Below are 21,191 nucleotides of genomic sequence, written 5' to 3'. Positions count from 1 at the left end.
TGGCTTCCATACAAGGAGAGACTAAAAAGATTAGGGCTGTTGAGCTTAGAAAAGAGATGATCAAGAGGGATATGATAGAGATCTATAAAATCATGAATGGTGTAGAAAAAAGTGTTATTTACCTTTTCCGACAATAAAGAACCAGGGGTCACCCAATGAAATTAATAGGCAGCAGGTTTAATAAAAACAAAAGGAAATATTTTTCATACAATGCGACAATTAACCTTTGCATCTCGTTGCCAGGGGATGTTGTGATGGCCAAAAGTATAACTGGGTTAAAAAAAGAATTAGATAAGTTCATGGTGGATAGATCCATCAATGGCTGTCAGCTAAGATGGTCAAGGGATACAACCCCATGCTCTGTGTCCCCCTGAACTTCCAAATGCGAGAAGCTGGGACTGGATGGCGGGGATGGATCACTCAATAATTGCCCTATTCTGTTCATTCCTTCTGAAGCACCTGGCACTGACCATTGTCAGAAGACAGGATACTGGACTAGATGGACCATAGTTCTGACCCAGTGTGGCCGTTCATATTCCTGTGTCATTAAACTAATTCAAATGAAGCCTGGGGAGAGGTGTGAGGACACATAAGTTCAGAGTAGAGTGAGAGGAGAGCTCTGTGCTATGTGTGTCCAATCCTTCCTAGCAATGGGGAGTTTGAAGCAATTGCTCTCCTACCCTGGGGCCCTCTGGGGGAATCCTGTAGAGATCTATGCCTTCATCCTTCCTGTTTCATGGGAATCTGTGGCTTTTGTGAGAGTCTGGTTTTGACATTTTTTTGTTGGAGTATTGCGACTTTGACGTCTGTAATCGAATGACTCCAACGAGAAACTGCAGAATTGGAATTAATTTGCAAACTGGACACCATTAAATTAGGCTTGAATAAAAACTGGGAGTGGATGAGTCATTACACAAAGTAAAACCTATTTCCCCATGCTAATTGTTTTTTCCCCCTGCTGTTACTCACATCTTCTTGTCAACTGTTGGAAATGGGCCATCCTGATTATCACTACAAAAGTTTGTGGTTTTTTTCTCCTGCTGATAATAGCCCACCTTAACTGATTACTCTCGTTATAGTTAGTATGGCAACATCCATTTTTTCATGTCCTCTGTGTATATATATCTTACTACTGTATTTTCCACTGCAGGCATCCGATGAAGTGGGTTTTAGCCCACGAAAGCTTATGCTCAAATAAATTTGTTAGTCTCTAAGGTGCTTTTTGCTGATACAGACTAACATGGCTACCACTCTGAAACCAGTATCAGAGAGAGACCCTGCCCACTTGTAGATTCTGTCCTACTTTCCCGCAGTATAGAAAACTTTCATTCTTTTCTGTGTTTTTCCATTCTTCTGAGTGGCTGAGAGCTACAGGCTAGGATTTAATTTCTTGAAAGATTTCAATATGCTTAGAATGGGCTCTGTCCTCCACAATGCTCTTTCGCATTCTTCCATTTAAAGGCCCTTTCCCTGGCACCACTCTGTTCTGTCTGGTCACGGATGGCATGGGAGTCATCTCTGACTGAAGTTCTGGTATACTGCATCATGTAAATATTTTATAAGATTAACAGTAACAGAAGAACAGTGCAATTAACAGCTGGGCAGGGCTTACAAGGGTGCTCATTAAAACCATCAAACCTAATCTAAAGGGAACAACCGAGTTTGAGAGTGCTCAGCCCAAACTCCCCCACCAAAATCTGATAGTCTCGCTCTCTGACAAGAGGCAACCCAGTCCTAAACTAGCCTACAGGTCTCCTTCACCCCAGGGAAGCGAAGTCCTGATGTGTTCCTGAAGAAAAAACTAGCAGCAAATAGGAACAACTAGGAACTTGTTGGCTCATGTTGTCAACACGCTCCCCAAATGTAGAAAATAGCTACAACAGAAACACCGCAGCTTTGATCCAAACCTCACTGATACCGGTGGGAGTTTTTCCACTGACTTTAATTAACTTTGGACCAGACCCTACGTGAACATCAGTAAGATTGTTTTGATAAGTCATTACAGCTCAGGGAAAGGAAAATCTAAGTGTAATTATTTTTAACATACTTTAGAAAAAATGGAAAGTACATTATTCCTAAACACCCAAGTCACGCAAAGCCGAGGTCAAAGCGACCAGTAGTCTGCCTCTGTTGGCTATTATGAGAGATACCAGAATTGAAAGGGCGTTATCCAGCGTTCTGATGAAAGGAAGCAACATGAAGAATTTTGGTATCAGGCACAAAGTTGGGAGGAGCAGCCCTCAACTCAGCATCTGTAGAGAGCATTTGGAAAACGATCACTTTGGCAAATCTTATTTATGCCTGAGTCTTCTATTAATTATCTTCTTTTATCATGGCTAGCAGTGAGTGTCTGGTCTAGTCATCTCCTCCAAGCTGAGCTGCGAGGTCATGTGACTGCACTGCTTCAATAAACAGGAATATGCAGATTCCAAAAGTTCTTGCATTTTTTGAAGGGAAAAGTGGAATTGAATTTGCTGGCTTTTCCTGTGCTCCCAAAGAAACCCTCTCCCACCCATCAGAACTCTCTGTACACTGCTACCAGCAGGACTCCTCTGATCAGCTTTCCCTTCCCATTCTGTGTGAAGCTTGCAACGCTGCTGCTCCTTGTGCTGTCACTGTTCTATGGATCAACAGAAAACTTCAGCCTACAGGGCTGTCGAGCCAGCCCCCCATTCTGTGTGAAGCTGACAGCTTTATGGAGTTACGACAAACTCCCTCAGTATGTTTTAGGTAGTAAATTAAGATGGACAAATAAAAGGGCTTGTAGGTAGAAAGAAGAGGGTTGGAGTTAGGGTAGGTGCTATTCATGGCAGCTAGCGAGTGGAGTGTCTTGGGGCTCTCTGCTGGGAGTGGTATTTTAAATGATGTTGATCAATGCCTTATAAACAAATGCAATGTGTACAAATTATTAAATTTGCAAGGGACACTAAAATAAGAATTGCAGTTAAGATATGAGAAATATAGCTATTTTATACTAGGCAAGCAGGGAAATCCATTTATTCATGGCTGAATATCAGTGACACCATAACACAATTTTCTGAAGCCTTTGTGAGCCATCATTAACTTCAAGTGCTCAGCAGCTAACTTTGCAATGATCTTGCTGCACACCGTCCATATCATCTCCTCACAGGTTGTCCTCTACTATGATGTCCCTTCACCATTCCTTCAATAATAACTTTCTTAAGATTATTTCCAGCTATATGCCTAATGTGACTAAAGTATGTGTAAGTTTGCATCTGTTGATTTCTGACATCAGGGGCTGCTTCTCTCCAGTAATATTCCAACATAGGCATTGGTCTTTTTTTCCATCCAGGAAATATGCTAGAGTCTTCACCAGCACCCTATTTCAAAAGCTTCAATTGTCTTTTTGTCAGCTGCACTAACTTCCCTTGATTCACATCCATAAATTGCTATGGAAAAAACTAGGCTCTGCATCCGTCACACCTTCATACATTACAAGATGCCACAGTTTCCCCAAACTTCTTAAGGACGGTCACAGCTGAGTGAGCAATCCCTAGTCTTCTTCCGATTTCCTTCGAACAGCCTCCTTGGCTGGAGATATATGATCCCAGATAATTAGATTCATCTACTGCTGCTACAGCTTATCCCTTAATTGTGACATACACTTACACCCCGTTAAACAAAGCAGAAGTTAGCTAAGTGCCTAGATATGATGTGAGGCCCTGCAGTAAGCATAGTTTACGCCAGCTGACAGCAGTGAGAATTGCACTCACGTTTGACAATTGCCTTAGCTAAACTCTCATACAGAACTGAGCAATGACCTTCATTTTTCCAAACTTGAGGCTTCTGGGGAGCACCCCTTACAGCACGGGGGGGGGGGGGAACATACTGGGGGTCCTCCATACCCTGAACCAGGCATCCCCTCCACACTGTACTGGGGGCACCCCATACACCACCACCCCTGCATCGGGCAGCCCCTTTCCCCTATATTGGGGGCACCCCAACACCCTCATCCCCTGCACTGGGCAGCTCCTCCCCCTATAATGGGGGCACCCCAATACCTCCATCCCCTGCACCAGGCAGCCCCTCCCCCTATAAAGAGAGTGTGACACTGTCACACCTCATCAGGGCATGGATGGGACAAACCCAGCCCAGCCTCACAGGAACAAAGGACACTGACCTAGGCAGCAACAAAGAATCTGTTGGACTCTCGAGTGAGTCACTCCCCTTCCCTTGGTCAATTTGGGACTACAATGAGGTAATGCTCACCTGACTCTGAAGGGGGGTGGGGGGTGGGCAAAGCCAAGAGGGAAGAAAGAACATGATAAAAGGGAGAGAAGTTTGCCATGATCTCTCTCTTCCACCTCCATCTACAGACATCACCATCAAGCAACTGAAGCACCGATCAAAGGGGAGAGCCTGGCTGAAGGGTAACCAGCCAGCCTGTGGTTTGTACGGGCACTGAAAGTGTTAAGATCAGCTTAGAATGCGTTTTGCTTTTATTTCATTTGACCAAATCTGACTTCTTGTGCTTTGACTTATAATCACTTAAAATCTATCTTTTGTAGTTAATAAATTTGTTTGTTTATTCTACCTGAAGCAGTGCGTTTGGTTTGAAGCGTGTCAGACTCCCCTTGGGATAACAAGCCTGGTACACATAAATTTCTTTGTTAAATTGACGAACTCATATAAGCTTGCAGCGTCCAGTGGGCATAACTGGGCAAGACGGAGGTTCCTAGGGTTGTACCTGGGACCGGAGATATTGGCTCATGTCATTTGGTTGCACAACAATCCAAGCAGCGGCTCACTCACGTAACTGGGAGCAGTTTACATGCTAGAGGCTGTGCATGAACAGCCTGGGAGTGGGGGCTCTCACAGCAGAGCAGGGTAAGGCTGGCTCCCAGAGTGGAGGATTGGAGTGACCTAGCAGATCACCCATCCAGATAACACCAGGGGAACCTCACAGGGGGCACCCCAAGACCCCCTGCACCAGACAGCCCCTCCTCTTTATAATGGGGGTACGCCAACACCCCCACCCCCAGCATGGGACAGCCCCTCCTCTTCATAATGGGGATACCCCAACACCCCCACCCCCTGCACCGGGCACCCCCTCCCCGCTATACTAGGGGGCACCCCATACACCGCTATCCCCGCCTCGCAGCAGTCCCGCCCACCCTTGGAGGCAGCCGTAGCCCCGCCCCTGGATACACTGGTTCTGGCCCGCGTTGCGGATAGCCCTCTGCGGTCCCCGTCAGTGGGCGGGGCACCACAGGCCGCGCAGCAGCCGTCAGCCCCGGAGCCGGAAGCGGGGAAGCGTTGGGATGGCGGCCGCGCCCGGCCCCGCCCCTGGAGACGCGTCCGACGCGTTGCCTCCGCTCCTGGAGACGCGGCGCGGCCGGGCCGGGGCCATGAAGCTGACGCGCAAGGCGGTGCTGGCCCGCGCCAAGGCCGCCGAGCTGGACAGTGTCCGCAAGCTCAACTGCTGGTGAGGGGCCGGCTCGGCCCTGCCCCGCCCCCGGGCGCGGCGCCGCTGGGGGGAGCGGGGTAACTCGGGATGGGGGCCCATGGGATGGGGATAGTGGGCGGAGCGGGGGGTGGGGTAACTCGGGATGGGGACAGTGGGCGGAGCGGGGGGTGGGGTAACTCGGGATGGGGACAGTGGGCGGAGCGGGGGGGGTAGCTCGGGATGGGGACAGTGGGCGGAGCGGGGGGTGGGGTAACTCGGGATGGGGACAGTGGGCGGAGCGGGGGGTGGGGTAACTCGGGATGGGGACAGTGGGCGGAGCGGGGGGTGGGGTAGCTCGGGATGGGGACAGTGGGCTGAGCGGGGGGTGGGGTAACTCGGGATGGGGACAGTGGGCGGAGCGGGGGGTGGGGTAGCTCGGGATGGGGACAGTGGGCGGAGCGGGGGGTGGGGTAGCTCGGGATGGGGACAGTGGGCGGAGCGGGGGGTGGGGTAACTCGGGATGGGGACAGTGGGCGGAGCGGGGGGTGGGGTAGCTCGGGATGGGGACAGTGGGCGGAGCGGGGGGTGGGGTAGCTCGGGATGGGGACAGTGGGCTGAGCGGGGGGTGGGGTAGCTCGGGATGGGGACAGTGGGCGGAGCGGGGGGTGGGGTAACTCGGGATGGGGACAGTGGGCGGAGCGGGGGGGGTAGCTCGGGATGGGGACAGTGGGCGGAGCGGGGGGGGGTAGCTCGGGATGGGGACAGTGGGCGGAGCGGGGGGGGTAGCTCGGGATGGGGACAGTGGGCGGAGCGGGGGGGGGTAGCTCGGGATGGGGACAGTGGGCGGAGCGGGGGGTGGGGTAGCTCGGGATGGGGACAGTGGGCGGAGCGGGGGGTGGGGTAGCTCGGGATGGGGACAGTGGGCGGAGCGGGGGGTGGGGTAGATCGGGATGGGGGTAACAGGCTGAGGAGGGGCACATAGCGTGGGGGAGGACATGGGCTGAAGGGCTGTTCGTTGCCCCTCATGGTGTATTGGCTGACCCTGAAGCCAGCAGACTCCTTTAGCTGGGTGGCTGGCTGGTTATTCTGGGGCATTGCTGGAGAGGCCCAGCAGCAATCCCAGCCACCCATGTTCTCTCTGCGGGGGGGTTGATTCAATGTCCTGACCAAATGGGGTCTCATTCTGAACCCAGGCTTGCCGGGGGAAGGGATAGCTCAGTGGTTTGAGCATTGGCCTGCTAAACCCAGGGTTGTGAGTTCAATCCTTGAGGGGGCCATTTAGGGAACTGGGGTAAAAAGATGTCTGGGGATTGGTCCTGCCCTGGTTGGACTAGATGACCTCCTGAGGTCCCTCCCACCCCTGATATTCTATGATTCTATGCTGTCAAACCCTTCCCATGGACCAGCCAGCCCCTCTCCCCAGAGCTACCTTGCACCAAAGAGAATACAATTTACCCAGCAATGTTTGTAAAACATGTTGAAGATAAACATGTTAATATAATCGGCATTATGGGAATGATCACACTTGCTTGGCTGGCTACCAGTAGTTACTGATCCCAATTTGGCAATTATTTCCTCACAGAGTGCAGACCCAGGAGGATATACACATTTCCTTCACTCACACTGACATTCTTATTTATCTTCAATAGAATAGTTCAATAAATGCACCATAAATTATATATATTCAGTGTTAAGCTTGAGTATGTAATTGCTTACAAGTAAAATAATTGTGGTCTAGGAATTTTTGGGGTGAAGTTCAGTGGCCTGTGTTATACAGGAGGTCAGAGTAGCTGATCACAATGGTCACTTCTGGCCTTGGAATTAGGAAGATATGAATTAAAAAAAAATTCCATAGCAATGTTGGCCATGTTCCCATGCTGTCTAAAGAGACACACAACAGTCAGTCTAGGGAAACTGTTGCTTACCAGTGCAGGATAAGCAAAAGCCCAAACCAAATATGTGAAATGAAAGGATTTACTGTCAGCAAAACCACTGCTGCTCTGTAATTAAATAATCCTAGGTGCATTGACAGCCTGGTAGGTTAAAACATAGGCTGAGGTGTGTCGCTTATTTTTGTTTAAATTCAACCAATGACACAAAAATGAATCTTTAACAACATGTGAACTGGGCAGTGAAAATTCTCCTCTGGCTATACTAGATCAATTGCATCCTATTTTGTACTGAGAGAGTGCATGTGCTCTCCTGAAAGTGCAGAATTACATATGAGGGCAGGTCTTATTTGGGACAATCATAGTTTGTCACACTCTCAAATCTGAGATCCAGATTTTCCTTGGACAAATTGCCTTTGAAGTTTTTTAAATGTATTAAATTCCCAGCATAACAGCACAATGAGGCTGACAATGTGGCTGAATCAACATTGCTGAGAGAATTGAACCTTAACTTTAAATTTTCCTGACTTTGGGTATTTAATACAATTTAAAGATTAAGAGTTAAACATGGAGTTTTGCATTTAGAATTCTTGAGTTTCTATATCTGTGTTTAGTGTTGCCTTAGTTGGTGCAATTATCCCACACATGAAATGAAACTCATACTCAGTTCAATGCATACTGCCAGCTATTATTGTATGTGGGGGAGGAGGGGAAAAGTGCCTCCTACATGGATCTCCTAACAGTAATTAAACACAATCCCCCCTGAACTCTTTGGCCAGCTGCTGAGGATAGGACCAAATCATGATGAACGCAGCTTGGTCCTATCCACATCAGCTGATCAAACTGTATTATAAAATGATCTACAGAAAACAGTTTAAACATGGCTGTATGGTCAGAGCTGGCAGGGTTCACACTTGCTGACATGACAGATGGTTCTGAATTGTCTTAGCAGTCTGGAAGGAGTGTATTTACCTTCCAGCCACATGGTATGCTCATGAGGAGATGGAGTAGCTACTGATTGTGTGGAAGCATAGTTTTATGCAGCTGAGACTACAGGGGAGAGTGGAAACAATAAAACTGTCATGCCCCATTTGGGCTGTTGCAGAATCTTTATTTAGTGCCTTATGGAATAAAGCACCAGTTGAGCTTACATCCTATGTGGTTGAAGGACAGCTGGGGTGGCAGAGGTTCCTTAAGGATCAGAGTTGGGAGGAAGGACAGGAAATGTTCTGATACCTGGCATCCCTGTTGCTCAAAAAAATGAAAAGACACCTCTGAGAATCCAGTTCTTTAAGATAATGTAGATTTTAAAAACACATTCTTTCACTCAGCCATGGCTTTTTCCATACATTGCATCTTTTCACTCGGTGTAAGGCCTCTTTTTAAAATATTTCTAAATTAATTCTCTGCTTTCTTGTCACTATTCAAAGTGGTTTATTTTTCTCTTGCAGGGGCAGCTTCCTCACAGATGTAAGTACTATTCTTGCAATTCTTAAAATCAGCCTTTTCCAGGACCCCTTCCCCAAACAAATCTCTAACATTTCCCTAAAGTCAGGTATGATTAAGACTCATTCCTTGAGATCTAGGCCCCTTTTGTTGGCAGTTAGTCCCAATGGCAGAGCACTGGCCATTGATATAGTGCATAGCAAATTGCTGCCAAGTGTTGGGGTGGGCTCTGCTGCCTCACTTGGGAATGGAGGGAGCCAGGTATCCCTTCGGTGTGCTTGGGAGTAAGAAAGCGCGCTAGCCTTACACCTCTCTACAGCTGTGAGAGCTTGGGGACTAATTTAGGGTACATCTGCACTGCAACTGGGAGCATGCTTCCTAGCACGGGTAGACACATTTGCTAGCTCTGCTCGAGCTAGCTCACTAAAAATAGCAGTGAGACCATGGTGACTCAAGCTAGCGGCTCAAGTACAAACCCATCCAATGTGCTGGGTCGCCCTTGGGTGGCTAGCCCAGGCCACCACAGCCACATTGCTATTTTTAGCATGCTAGCTCGAGCAGAGCTAGTGCGTGTCTGTCTACCCATACTCAGAAGCACCCTCCCACCTGACATACCCTGAGGGTACAGGTCCTCTTCTTAGCTGGGAAGGTCATGTGCGAGGAGAGCTGAGCCCTTTATGTGTGTATTGATGGGGGATCTGACAGCACCAAAAGAATATCAGTACAGTGAGCACTTGTCACATGTTCTGAGCATTTGGAGGAGAGGAACAGAACCATGTCTTATTTTCCGTGCACAATATGAGCGTATGTTTATCTGTGTTTCTGGGCATGGGAGAAGATGGAATAGATACTGGCTACACTGTGCTTGGGGACTGAAAAAGAGGAGTGGCTGGGTCCAGAAAACTCTCCCTGTGTACAATCAGGTTAGACTGACATTGATGTAAACCCATTGATTAGAGTATCAAATCAACTAGCACGTTCGTGGAGCTATATGAATAAGCACCTGATTATAGACAGACATCTTTAGAAAAAGTACAGTTCTTTATTGCATCTTTCTCTGTCTAGATTTCAATATGCCGTGAACTACCAAACATTGAAGTGATCACATTCAGGTGGGTGTCAAACTACCAGCCTGAGAGCAGCAGCTGATAGAACACAGGAAATCCTGTGTCATGCAGATGACTACAATATAGCACTATGCCTTTGGTACTTTACTCCTTACTGACCTTGTGGCTGTGCTTCTGCCTGCCTGATCTCCAGTACTAAGTCAGGCTGCGTTACCTCGGGGAGAGCGGTGCAGAGAGCATTTATTTCCAAGGCTATCTGGAAATTATGTAAACCTGCATTCTGTATTGGGGGGAGGGAAGGGAGGATTCATTTTGGAGGGAAATAACTCTGAGGTGAAGTGTAAAGCTTCATATTCTCTGCTACGGGTTCGGTCACAGAGACCCCCTGGGGACTGTCACCTGACATGCTGAGATTACCTCTGAGCCCATTTTTCCTGCCAGCTTGGGACTCCAGAACCCTGCCTTGTTGAGCCAGACACGCTAGCCTGCTGCAACACAGACCCAGGTCTAGTCCACACCCCCAAAGCTGCAGACTTTAATCAAAAACTGCTTAGCAAGTCACCTATCTCCAGCACCCAGACACCCAACGGGATCCAAACCCCAAATAAATCCGTTTTACTCTGTATAAAGCTTATACAGGGTAAACTCATAAATTGTCCACCCTCTGTAACACTGATAGAGAGATATGCACAGCTCTTTGCTCCCCCGTGTATTAATCACTTACTCTGGGTTAATTAATAAACAAAAGTGATTTTATTAAATATAAAAAGTAGGATTTAAGTGGTTTCAAGTAATAACAGACAGAACAAAGTAAGTCACTAAGTAAAATAAAGCAAAAACATGCAAGTCTAAGCTTAATACATTAAGAAACTGATGCAGGTAATATCTCCAATAACCTTCTTTCACAGACTAGACTCCTTCCTAGTCTGGCCCAATCCTTTCCCCTGGTACAGTCAGTGTTAGTTCCAGCTCAGGTGTTAACTGGGGGATTTCTCATAACTGGCAGCCACTTTTGTTCTGTTCCACCCCCTTTTATATCTTTGGCTCAAGGCGGGAATCTTTTGTCCCTCTCTGGGTCCCCACCCCTCCTTCTAAATGAAAAAGCACCAGGTTTAAGATGGATTCCAGTATCATGTGACATGGTCACATGTCCTGTGAAACCCTAGCCTTCGTTCTTCCAGGGCTGGCCTGCACGTCCCCAGGAAGGTTTGCAAGTAAACGGAGCCATTCACAACCAATTCTTCTAGTCAATGGGAGCCATCAAGATTCCAAGCCACCATTAATGGCCCACACTTTGCATAATTACAATAGGACTTCAAAGTAATACTTCATATTTCTAGCTTCAGATACAGGAATGATACATTCATACAAATAGGTTGAACACACTCAGTAGATTATAAGCTTTGTAATGATACCTTACAAGAGACCTTTTGCATAAATCATATTCCAGTTACATTATATTTACACTCATAAGCATATTTCCATAAACATATGGAGTGCAACGTCACATTCTCCCTTATAGCTAAATCCTATTCCATGTTCCTGATTGGATTCTGCAGGTCTGCTGACCCCACACAGTGTCATGAAACTTGTACCAGGTTGGAGAAGGTTTGTATTGAAATTCTTCTGGATTCTCTCTCAGCTTCTTTTGGCACCTTGGAATATAGATCTTGCAAACTATACTGAAAAATCTGTGAAGCTTCTAAAATCTTAACCTTAAAGCCATTTGGTTTGTGGAGCATGCAAGAACTGCTCTTGGGTGTGTATGAGGAGCTTCTGCAGAAAGAGGATATAACAGCCAATAAATGGTTGTAGTGAGCAAGAGCTGTTTACAGAATTAAGCAAGGAGCCAGGAATCTGCTCATCTCTGTAACCCTGTGTTCCTTTCACTATTTAAAAAAAGAAAAACCTCTTGGCATTTTAATTCAAAGTGCCTCGTTAACATTAGCTGCTTATTGTTGCTTTCCCCCTCTCCCACTGACATACCTGCCTTCTTCAAAACAGGTCTCTGACTCCTGCCAAACTAGCCCCTGCCTTTGGGTCTCAGCCATACCTTGGAGCAGTGGTGGGCAACCTGCAGCTCACAGGCCACACGTGGCCCGTCAGGGTAATCCACTGGCGGGCTGCGAGACAGTTTGTTTACATTGACTGTCCGCAGGCACGGCTGCCTGCAGCTCCCATTGGCCACGGTTTGCCGTTCCTGGCCAATGGGAGCTGCAGGAAGCAGCGGTGGCCAGCACTTCCTTGTAGCCTGCGCTGCTGCCCGCAGCTCCCATTGGCCGGGAACAGCGAACCGTGGCCACTGGGAGCTGTGGGCGGCCGTGCCTGCGGACGGTTAATGTAAATAAACTGTCTTGCAGCCCGCCAGCGGATTACCCTGCTAGACCGCAGGTTGCTCACTACTGCCTTGGAGTGTCTGCATAGCTCCATAGCCACCCCAGTCAGTGCTTGGGTCCTGAAGCATTCCATGCATTGAAGATGCCTGCTGCCATGGCTCAGGGGAGAAGCTATAAAGAGAAATAAGAGCAGGATGAACATAGTTCCTTCTTGGAAACTGCTTTTCTCTTTTCCACTGACCTGTCCCTTGGCAGCAGGAGCCTGTGGAGCCCATCTGAGCTTTCATGCTCAGGAGTACAGTCTCAGCAAAAATGTCTTTTCAAGACCAAGAGATGTGAGTGACAGTGCTAACATTAAAAGGAAAATACTGGAGGGAAAGGAGGGGAGGAGTTCCAGAGGCAGTGTGATGAAGTGGAGCGTTCAGAAGGGCAAAGCAAGCTGGCTATGTTTATGTGAACCTGTTTCTGCTAGCTGACTGCTGGATAGTATTTTTAGGGCCCTAAAAGTAGCACAATTGGCCTCTCTGGTTGGTAAACTATTTTTTGTTACCAAATGCTATCTCAACCTATTTGTGTTTGGCAACTGGGCATGCAGAATGCACTGCACTATCTTGGAGGAGGCTTTCAGGCTCCCACTGTTGGGATGATGCAGAAACTAGGACTGAAGAGCTACAGTGTTGTAGAGGTCCTGCTTCTGCCTGAAAATTATATTGAGGGTGGAGCTGGTAATTTCTAAGGCTGGAAACCAGAGACTCATTTCTGATGTCTGTGTAATCTCTGTCCAGTGTGAACAGTATCTTCAGCCTGGAGCCAATGAGTCAGTGCCAGAACCTGAGTGAGCTCTATCTGAGGAAGAACAGAATCCCGAGTCTGAACGAGCTCTTCCATCTGAAAAACCTGCCCCGGCTGAGGGTCCTGTGGTTGTCTGAGAATCCCTGTTGTGGTCCAGACCCCCACCGCTACAGAATGACTGTGCTGCGCAACCTCCCCAACCTTCAGAAGCTTGACAACCAAGGTGGGAATCTCAGAATAGAGTCAGTGGCAGAAAGTTTCAGAAAAACCAGGGTTCTGAACTGCCCTGACCCTTAGGGAGAGTCTTGGTTGGGTTTGTTGGAAATTCAACGTACACACCCTAAAACAGCTGAGTACTTTACGTAATGAAACTCTCTCTGTTGGCTCTTGTGTGGGATAAGACAGCACAACAGTAATCCCCTCAGCAGTGCTCTGTACAGAACGGTGCAGGTAGCTCTGCCTATGTTGTCAGCCAGTGTTTTCAAACTGTCCTATCCTTTACCCTCTCTGCACAGCAGTAGTTAACAATACCACACAGGGAATTTGTGACCAATGTCTTCACAGTCATTATCTCAGATACTGTGCCACCAGTTAGTTTGTTAGGGGACTGTCGTTTGCTCTTGCAAAACACAGATGCTGTAACTGGCTCTGCTCCCACTGTCAAAGAAAGTAGGACATGTCGTTCTGTTTGGTAAAGGGATTTTCTGCTGTCAAAACAAGAGCTTATGCATCCCACAGTCTATCTGCAGATCCTGCTGCTGGGAAAAAGGGGGAGGGCTCCAAGAGGCCACAGTGAAACCTCTCCTTCAGTATCCCTCTTTATTTGGAGGAGGTAGGGCTGCCAGAGATTTCCCCTTTAGGCTTTGCTGCAGAAGAAAGGGGGAAATGAAGACAGGCTGATAGTTAGGGGGTATCCCTTATATCCCTGCTCTCGTACAAGCTGACTACATGCTGTCTCGTGCGTAGTTTGTTACACTACTTGTTGCAGTAATACATTCCAAATTAGAACAATGGTCTGTTTCCCATGTTGATAGAATTCCCTAGAGCATCAAACTGGGCTTCTAACATGTGCTTGTATGTTTTTGGAAGCTGTGACAGAAGAAGAATTGTCACAGGCCCTGGTAGATGGGGAGGAGATCACTGCACCCCCAGCTAAGCGAAATCTGGAGAACGGCTGCCCAGAGGCCAATGAATCAAGTACCACTGAGTGCACAACGGAGCCAAAGAATGAACATCTGAATTTCACCCTGGAGGAGACAAAGTGAGGGCTCAGTTATTAATTGTTGGGATTCCTTTGCTAAGCTTGTATGTCACATGGGGGATTCTACCAAAAATACTCCTGACAACCAACCCCAACATACCATGGGCCACAGCCGCAGCTGGTCAAATCCCCATAGCACTGCTGAAGACAATGGAGCTGTGCTGATTTTACACTAGCTGAGAACCTGGCCTTGTGCGTATGGAATAGGTCCTTCCATAGGCTGCTTCCTATTTTGCAGTACAACAGCTATGTGTGTGCATGAAAGGGGAGGGATCTTCATATTGAATTGTGAATTATGGTCCATCTCACTTATCTTTTTTAAATGTGCCACCTGTTATCCAAACGTGCAATGTAGACTCAGGTCTGTGGTCCCAGTTAGCATCATTCCTCTAGTTCCAGCATTGGGAATTGGATCCTGTCATTCCAGACAGTGCTGGGGGCAGGCTCCTTCTGGCATTGGGTGCTCTCATATTTTGTGTACTGCCTTTTTTCCCCCACAGCAAGATTCGAGAGCAGCTTGGCATGAAGCCTGTTCCCAGAGATAAATTTTCCTCCTTTTCACCCAGGGAGACTGATGGCAGCAGGAAGAAGAGGGTGAGTGTATTTAAAGACTAAAGTTGCTGCTTTCTAATGTTTCAAGCAAGTTTAAAGAATAAATCTCTGGATGCAGAAAATGCACAACTTTGTAGTACCAGATTTGGGTGCACCCAAAGCTGCATAGAACTTTCCGGGTGGGAAGTGGGTGCTGGTCGCGTGCCTTTGGGATAAGTGTCTTGCAGGCTGTTGATTTGTGGCAGAATTGCTGTTGAGCTGTGGCTAGCTAGTCCCTGAGATCCATCCGTAGGTGTTGGGGAGCATACACTGGAGATTAGCCTGTGAATCTATGATACTGTAATGCCTTTAATAAGAAAAGGGGCCAGGATTGATCCCATCGGATAATCATAGGTTAATCTCTACTATCAATTTAATAGCCATCTTTCATATAGAAAATATGGCCTTGATTCTCCTCACCAGTTGTGGCCAGTGGGTGGCAATGCTACTCTATGGGAGTAAGTTTCACAGAGCGCGTATCTGGCCTGGATGGGACTCTGAGTGTGGCTTGGGCTCACGGCCATCACCTCAGTGAATAAAGGAAGGTCAGAATGTGTTCTAGACCGGTCTTGGCCTATTTTATTTCTCCCCCTGCAGCCAGCTGCGGTACTTGTCCACAGAGCTGCAGGTGTCTATTCCGCAGGCCTTGGATTTGGCACCCATAGGGAGTGGCCTTCTCAGTAGAAGGGCACTGTCTTCCTACAACCAGGCAGAGGAGCAGAGAATTTAGAAGGGTGCAAAAAACAATCTAGTAATCTTTGAAAATCAGCCCCTAAATGACCCATCAGCTTGCTGGGTCAGAGTCTGTACCTCTATAGTAGAAACAATGTCCGTCCTGTCTTGACAGAACAACATCCTCAATGCTATCCTGCTGCTCATGAAAGAGCTGGACACAGAGGGCCTGGAAATCATCCACCAAACAGTGGGGAAGAGACTCCAAGCTTTACAGAAGAAGGAGCTTCAGGAAGAGCGATAGTGCCCATTGCAGAATTCTCCAAAGCAGCCACTTTCTGGGCCCACAGAACCGGAACCAGACCGGCAGCACCAGTTCTGCCCACATGCACTTCAGGCTACAGTAAAATCCTCTCTATAGCCTGCTGCACTTTACCTGGGGTGGACTGGGAGGGGGCGGTACTGACCGTAGGAAGAAATCAACTCTTGTAACACATGACATCCCCCTTGGCTGTGCATGCCATGCCTGTGCTGGGAGCTTCTGAGCCAATCTTGCAGCATGCTTTCATCCCGCATAACAGGTTCTATTATGCTCATAACTCACATGGCTGAATCCATGCAGTCTAACTCGGTGCTCCCCTAGGACTCACAAGGGAGTCAGAAAACAAAGGTGAGCTGGGGTAAAGCAACCGGTGAAGAAGGGAGGAGAAAGATAGCTGTGCTTGTGCTGATGAAAGGGAGTGGAGGAGAGACCTGCCCAGCAGCTACAAATGCCATTGCTATTAGATTTGTTCCAAGAGTGGCTTTATCAGAATAATGCTTGGGCAAAGCCCTATAGTTCCTTTCCTCTGCCTCTCTGGTAGTGTAGTATCGCAGCAAGGGCTTATGCCATGCCTTCAAGAGTGGGAGGAGACTGAAAGCAACTTCTGCCAATAAAGATGAGGTTTCACAGAAACAGACTTCTGAACAGACGTCCTAAAAAGAATCACTAACTCTTAAATTTTTGGTGCAGTTTTTGAAGCTCAGTGTCAAACTGTTAGTTTATTTTCAATTCCTACCCTTTCCTAGTCAGCAGCTTCTTGTCCAGTCAAAGGGGTAAACTCCAAAGATTATCTTGTTGCAACTGAGCTTAAATTCAAGATTCTGCGTGGTAAATGACTCTTTCCTGTATGCTGAAATTTCTCTGCTTTCCATCACCACTCACTCCTTCAGTCTTCAAAGCAGCTAAAAAATATTTACAACTAGTGCAGAGAAGGATAGCCCAGGTGTTCTGACCGTGGTAGCAGTTGAGACAAAAACAAGCTGGGGATGTTTGCTGGGAGATCTGCTTAGACAGAAGGATGGAATTGTTCTTTACTGACAAGGCTGAACTTCTTAAAAGTGTACAGAACTGTTAAATACTAAATAAAATGCTGTCCCTATTAGATGGAGTCTGTCAAATCATGTCTGGTGCTATTGAGGGTACTTGGAATATGGGTGATCAAAGTGATTCTGTTAAGCATCACATATACTAACCTCACTCTGCACTTGTGAAGGGGAGAGGATCCAGGCAGCCTCAGCTGTGCCCTACCAACTTGGCCACGTAAATAGCTAACCTTGTTGTTGCAAATATCACATGCACCTATTACATCTATGTAGTGCTGAGCTGCTTTGATCATTTCTGAGGGTTGGAGCAGAGAATCCTGCTTTAAAACCAAGTGCTGCAACCAGGGGTGAAAGTAACGTAAAGGACTTACCGGTACTTCAGAGTCCTGGGCAGGGGGCGGGGCCTCAACCGGAAAGGGCGGGGCCTTTAGAGCCCCAGGCCCTTTAAATTGAGATTTAAAGGGCCCCAGGCTCTGGCTGCGGTAGTGGTGGCTGAGACCCCCGGGCACTTTAAATTACTGCCGGCGCTACCAGCTGCAGAGGCGGCTGGGAGCCCCGGGGCTCGGGGCTCCGGCCGCCGCTACCGCAGCAGAGCTCCAGGCCCTTTAAATCGCTGCTTGAGCCCTGCTGCTGTAGCCCTGGTTTAGCAGCGGCGGCGGCAGGGGCTCTGGCGGTGATTTAAAGGGCCCGGGGCTCCCAGCCGCTGCTACCGCCCCGGGCCCTTTAAATCTCCGCTGGCTCCAGCAGCAGGGCTCCGGTGGCAATTTAAGGGGGCAGTAGCAGCAGCCAGAGCCCTGGGCCCTTTAAATCGCCGCCCGAGCCCCGCTGCCAGAGCCGGTGGAGATTTAAAGGGCCCGGGCAGTAGCGTCAGCTAGAGCCCCGGGCCTTTTAAATTGCCGCCACAGCCCCGCTGCCGCTACCCCAGGGCTCGGGTGGCGATTTAAAGGGCCCGGGGCTCCGGCTGCTGCTACCGCCCTGGGCCCTTTAAATTGCCACCAGAGCCCTGCTGCCGGAGCCCTGGGGTAGCGGCGGCAGGGCTCTGGCGGTGATTTAAAGGGCCAGGGCCTCCCAGTTGCTGCTACCGCAGGAGAGCCCCGGGCCCTTTACATTGCCACCAGAGCCCCGGGGGTCCCGACCACCTCCGCTACCCGGGGGCTCTGGCAGCAATTTAAAGGGCCCAGGCTCCAGCCAGTGCTGGGAGCCCTAGGCCCTTTAAATTGCCGCCTGGGGAAGCCGGTCCGGTCTGGCGTACTGGTTCTTGCCGGGGCGTACCGGCTTACTTTCACCTCTGGCTGCAACTCAGTCTAATTGGCTGGTAAAAAGCTGAGGCTCTTCGTCTCCTCTAACGCAGAGCTCAAGGCAACAGTTGTGTTCTTCTACATCGTGCCAGGGATGCCACCCAATGGAGTGAGGGGCTGAGTTAATATAATCATATGTTCTTCCAAGTGCGACGTCAGCCCCAGTGCCACATAGGTACCCTCTCTTTGGGATACACAGCGCAGGGCGCTGAATGCTGAACGGATTACAGACTAGCACAGGGGTGGGCAAACTTTTTGGCCTGAGGGCCGCATCAGGTTTCGTAAATTGTATGGAGGGCCGGTTAGGGGAGGGGGTCGTGGCCCAGCCCCCACCTCCTATCTGCTCCCCCCCCGGGACTCCTGCCCGATCCAACCCCCCCTGTTTCTTGTCGGCCTCCCCGGGACTCCTGCCCCATTCACACACCCCCGCTTCCTGTCCCCTGACCGCCCCCGAACCGCCGCCAACCCATCCAACCCCTCCTCTCATTCCTGACAGCCCCCCCAGAACCCCTGCCCCCATTCAACCCCCTGTTCCCTCCGACCCCTATCCACACCCCACCCCCTGACCACCACCCCGAACTCCCCTGCCCTCTATCCAACCCCCCTGCTCTGTGCCCCCTTACCACGCTGCCTGGAGCACCAGTGGCTGGCAGTGCTACAGCTGCGCCGCCCGGCTGGAGCCAGCCACGCCGCCACCATGCAGCACAGAGACCGGGTCAGGGCGGACTCTGCAGCTGCGCTTCCCCAGGAGCTCACAGCCCCACCGCCCAGAGCATTGCGCCAGCGGTGGAGCGAGCGAGCTGAGGATGTGAGGGAGGGGGGAACAGCAGGGGAGGGGCCGGGGCTAGCCTCCTGGGCCAGGAGCTCAGGGGCCGGGCAGGATGGTCCCGCAGGCCGTAGTTTACCCACCTCTGGACTAGCACAACACCTGCAATGCGGGCTTCACTAATACCACTCTGCTCTTCAGTGCCCCTCTCCACAGCAGGGTCGGGGTCTACATACTACATTGTTCCATTGGCCAGACCTCACCACTGTAGATGTAGCATGGATGTCCTTCCCTGTCATTGCCAGGCCTGGGGAGAGGATTCTGGTCCCCAACGTTGGGGAGGTCCCTTGCACATGGCCCATTAACCTGGCCTTTGTATAGGAGATCAGTCTTTGACTTTGCTAATTTAGGTCCAGATCCTCAATAGGTATTTAGGGGCCTAAGTCCCATTGATTTCAGTGGGGGTTAGGCCCCTAAATACCTTCAAGGATCTAAGGATCTAGGTTTTTAGTCCACACTCCTGCACTCTGTTCTCAGGGTCCATTCCAAAGGCTCCAATCCCGCACTTCCATTTTTTCCGTGCTTTTTCCTGCAGAGCTGAACAGCATTTCTCAATCTCCTTCACAACTGTCCTTTAATCTGTGCAACTGAAATCAGTTCTGTTATTTCTCTCCCAGCACTAGGAGAGTTTGAAACAGCTACGGGTCAGAACTCATGAGCCATAAAATGATGCTGTCATCTTCTCTGTAATTCTCTAAGGCCTGGTCTACACTAGGAGCTTATATCGAATTTAGCGCCGTTACATCGAATTAACCCTGCACCCGTCCACACCAGGAAGCTACTTAGTTCGAAATAGAGCTCTTTTAAATTCGACTTCTGTAATCCTCGAAAACGAGAGGAGTAGCGCTAAATTCGAAATGGCAATATCGAATTAGGCTAGGTGTGGATGGAAATCGACGGTAATAGCTCCGGGAGCTATCCCACAGTGCACCACTCTGTTGACGCTCTGGACAGCACTTCGAGCTCGGATGCTCTGACCAGCCACACAGGAAAAGCCCCGGGAAAATTTGAATTCCTTTTCCTGTCTGGCCAGTTTGAATCTCATTTTCTGTTTGGACAGCGTGGAGAGCTCAGCAGCACTGGCAACAATGCAGAGCTCTCCAGCAGAGTTGGCCGTGCAATCTAATAGAAAGAGGGCCCCAGCATGGACTGATCGGGAAGTCTTGGATCTCATCGCTGTGTGGGGCGATGAGTCCGTGCTTTCAGAGCTGCGCTCCAAAAGAAGGAACGCAAAGATCTACGAGAAGATCTCTAAAGCCATGGCAGAGAGAGGATACAGCCGGGATGCAACGCAGTGCCGCGTGAAAATCAAGGAGCTGAGACAAGGCTACCAAAAAACCAAAGAGGCAAACCGACGCTCCGGATCCCAGCCCCACACATCACGTTTCTACGAGGCACTGCATTCCATCCCAGGTGCGGCCGCCACCACTACCTCACCACTGACCGTGGACTCCGAGGATGGGATATTGTCCACGGCCGGTTCCTCCTCGGAAATGTTAGGTGACGGGGAAGATGAGGAAGGAGATGAGGAGGACGAGGCAGTCGACAGCGCTTGCACCGCTGATTTCCCCGACAGCCAGGAGCTCTTCATCACCCTTACCGAGATCCCCTACCAACCGTCCACAGCCCTTACCCCGGACACCGAATCAGGGGAAGGATCAAGGAGTGAGTGCTTTAAACATCTAAACATTTCATTTTAACATAAGTGGAATATTTATATTGTTAAGAATGGGCTTTTCAGTCACTCATTTAAACATAGAAACTTTTATTTATAACAAAACAGGAATATTAACTATATTAGTAATTTGTTGTTCATGATTTAGTTGGCTTACTGAACTATTTAATCCTAACTATGTATAGAAAATCAAGTACTGTCCGGATATTCATGATTAGTCCACCACAGGACGCTCCACTCTGTAGTCCGTTATGCTGAACTTAAATGAAAAGGCGGTCAATGTGCCCGGGAATGGACAGACAGTCCTCCTGGGATAGCTCGGCATAGCTCTCCTGGAGGTACCGCTCCAGCATGCGCATGAGGTTCCACGGCAGGGCGATCTTGTTCGGTCCCCCGTGGTAAGACACGTTCCCACGCCATGAGTCCATCAGGTAGTCGGGGATCAGTGCGCGGCACAGCATGGCGGCATACGGCCCAGGCCTCTGCATGCTCTCACGCAGCATCCTTCCCCTCTCGGTCTCCGAGATCCTCATGAGTGTAATGTCACACATGACGCCCTGCTTTAA

At 49.3% G+C, this 21,191-nt stretch overlaps 1 protein-coding gene across 2 annotated transcripts; it reads left to right on the top strand.

The window, feature by feature from the left end:
• The first annotated feature begins 5,331 nt into the window (after window positions 1–5,331).
• On the top strand, window positions 5,332–16,885 carry CFAP410 (cilia and flagella associated protein 410). Of its 2 annotated transcripts, XM_065410630.1 has the most exons (7): window positions 5,332–5,446; window positions 8,748–8,766; window positions 9,808–9,854; window positions 12,931–13,160; window positions 14,027–14,198; window positions 14,699–14,792; window positions 15,637–16,885. In XM_065410630.1, the coding sequence occupies exons 1-7, from the start codon at window positions 5,370–5,372 to the stop codon at window positions 15,763–15,765; spliced, it is 768 nt and encodes a 255-aa protein (XP_065266702.1). In that variant the 5' UTR covers window positions 5,332–5,369; the 3' UTR covers window positions 15,766–16,885. The 2 variants fall into 2 exon arrangements, with proteins under 2 accessions (XP_065266702.1, XP_065266703.1); XM_065410631.1 differs by lacking the exons at window positions 5,332–5,446; window positions 8,748–8,766 and adding an exon at window positions 11,369–11,417 and having other exon boundaries at window positions 9,816–9,854.
• Window positions 16,886–21,191: the final 4,306 nt, after the last annotated feature.

This window comes from Emys orbicularis, chromosome 9 (assembly GCF_028017835.1).
Source record: "Emys orbicularis isolate rEmyOrb1 chromosome 9, rEmyOrb1.hap1, whole genome shotgun sequence".
Lineage (NCBI taxonomy): Eukaryota > Metazoa > Chordata > Testudines > Emydidae > Emys > Emys orbicularis.
Note: the sequence above shows the minus strand (reverse complement) of the source record. Positions and strands in the feature narration are given on the sequence as shown.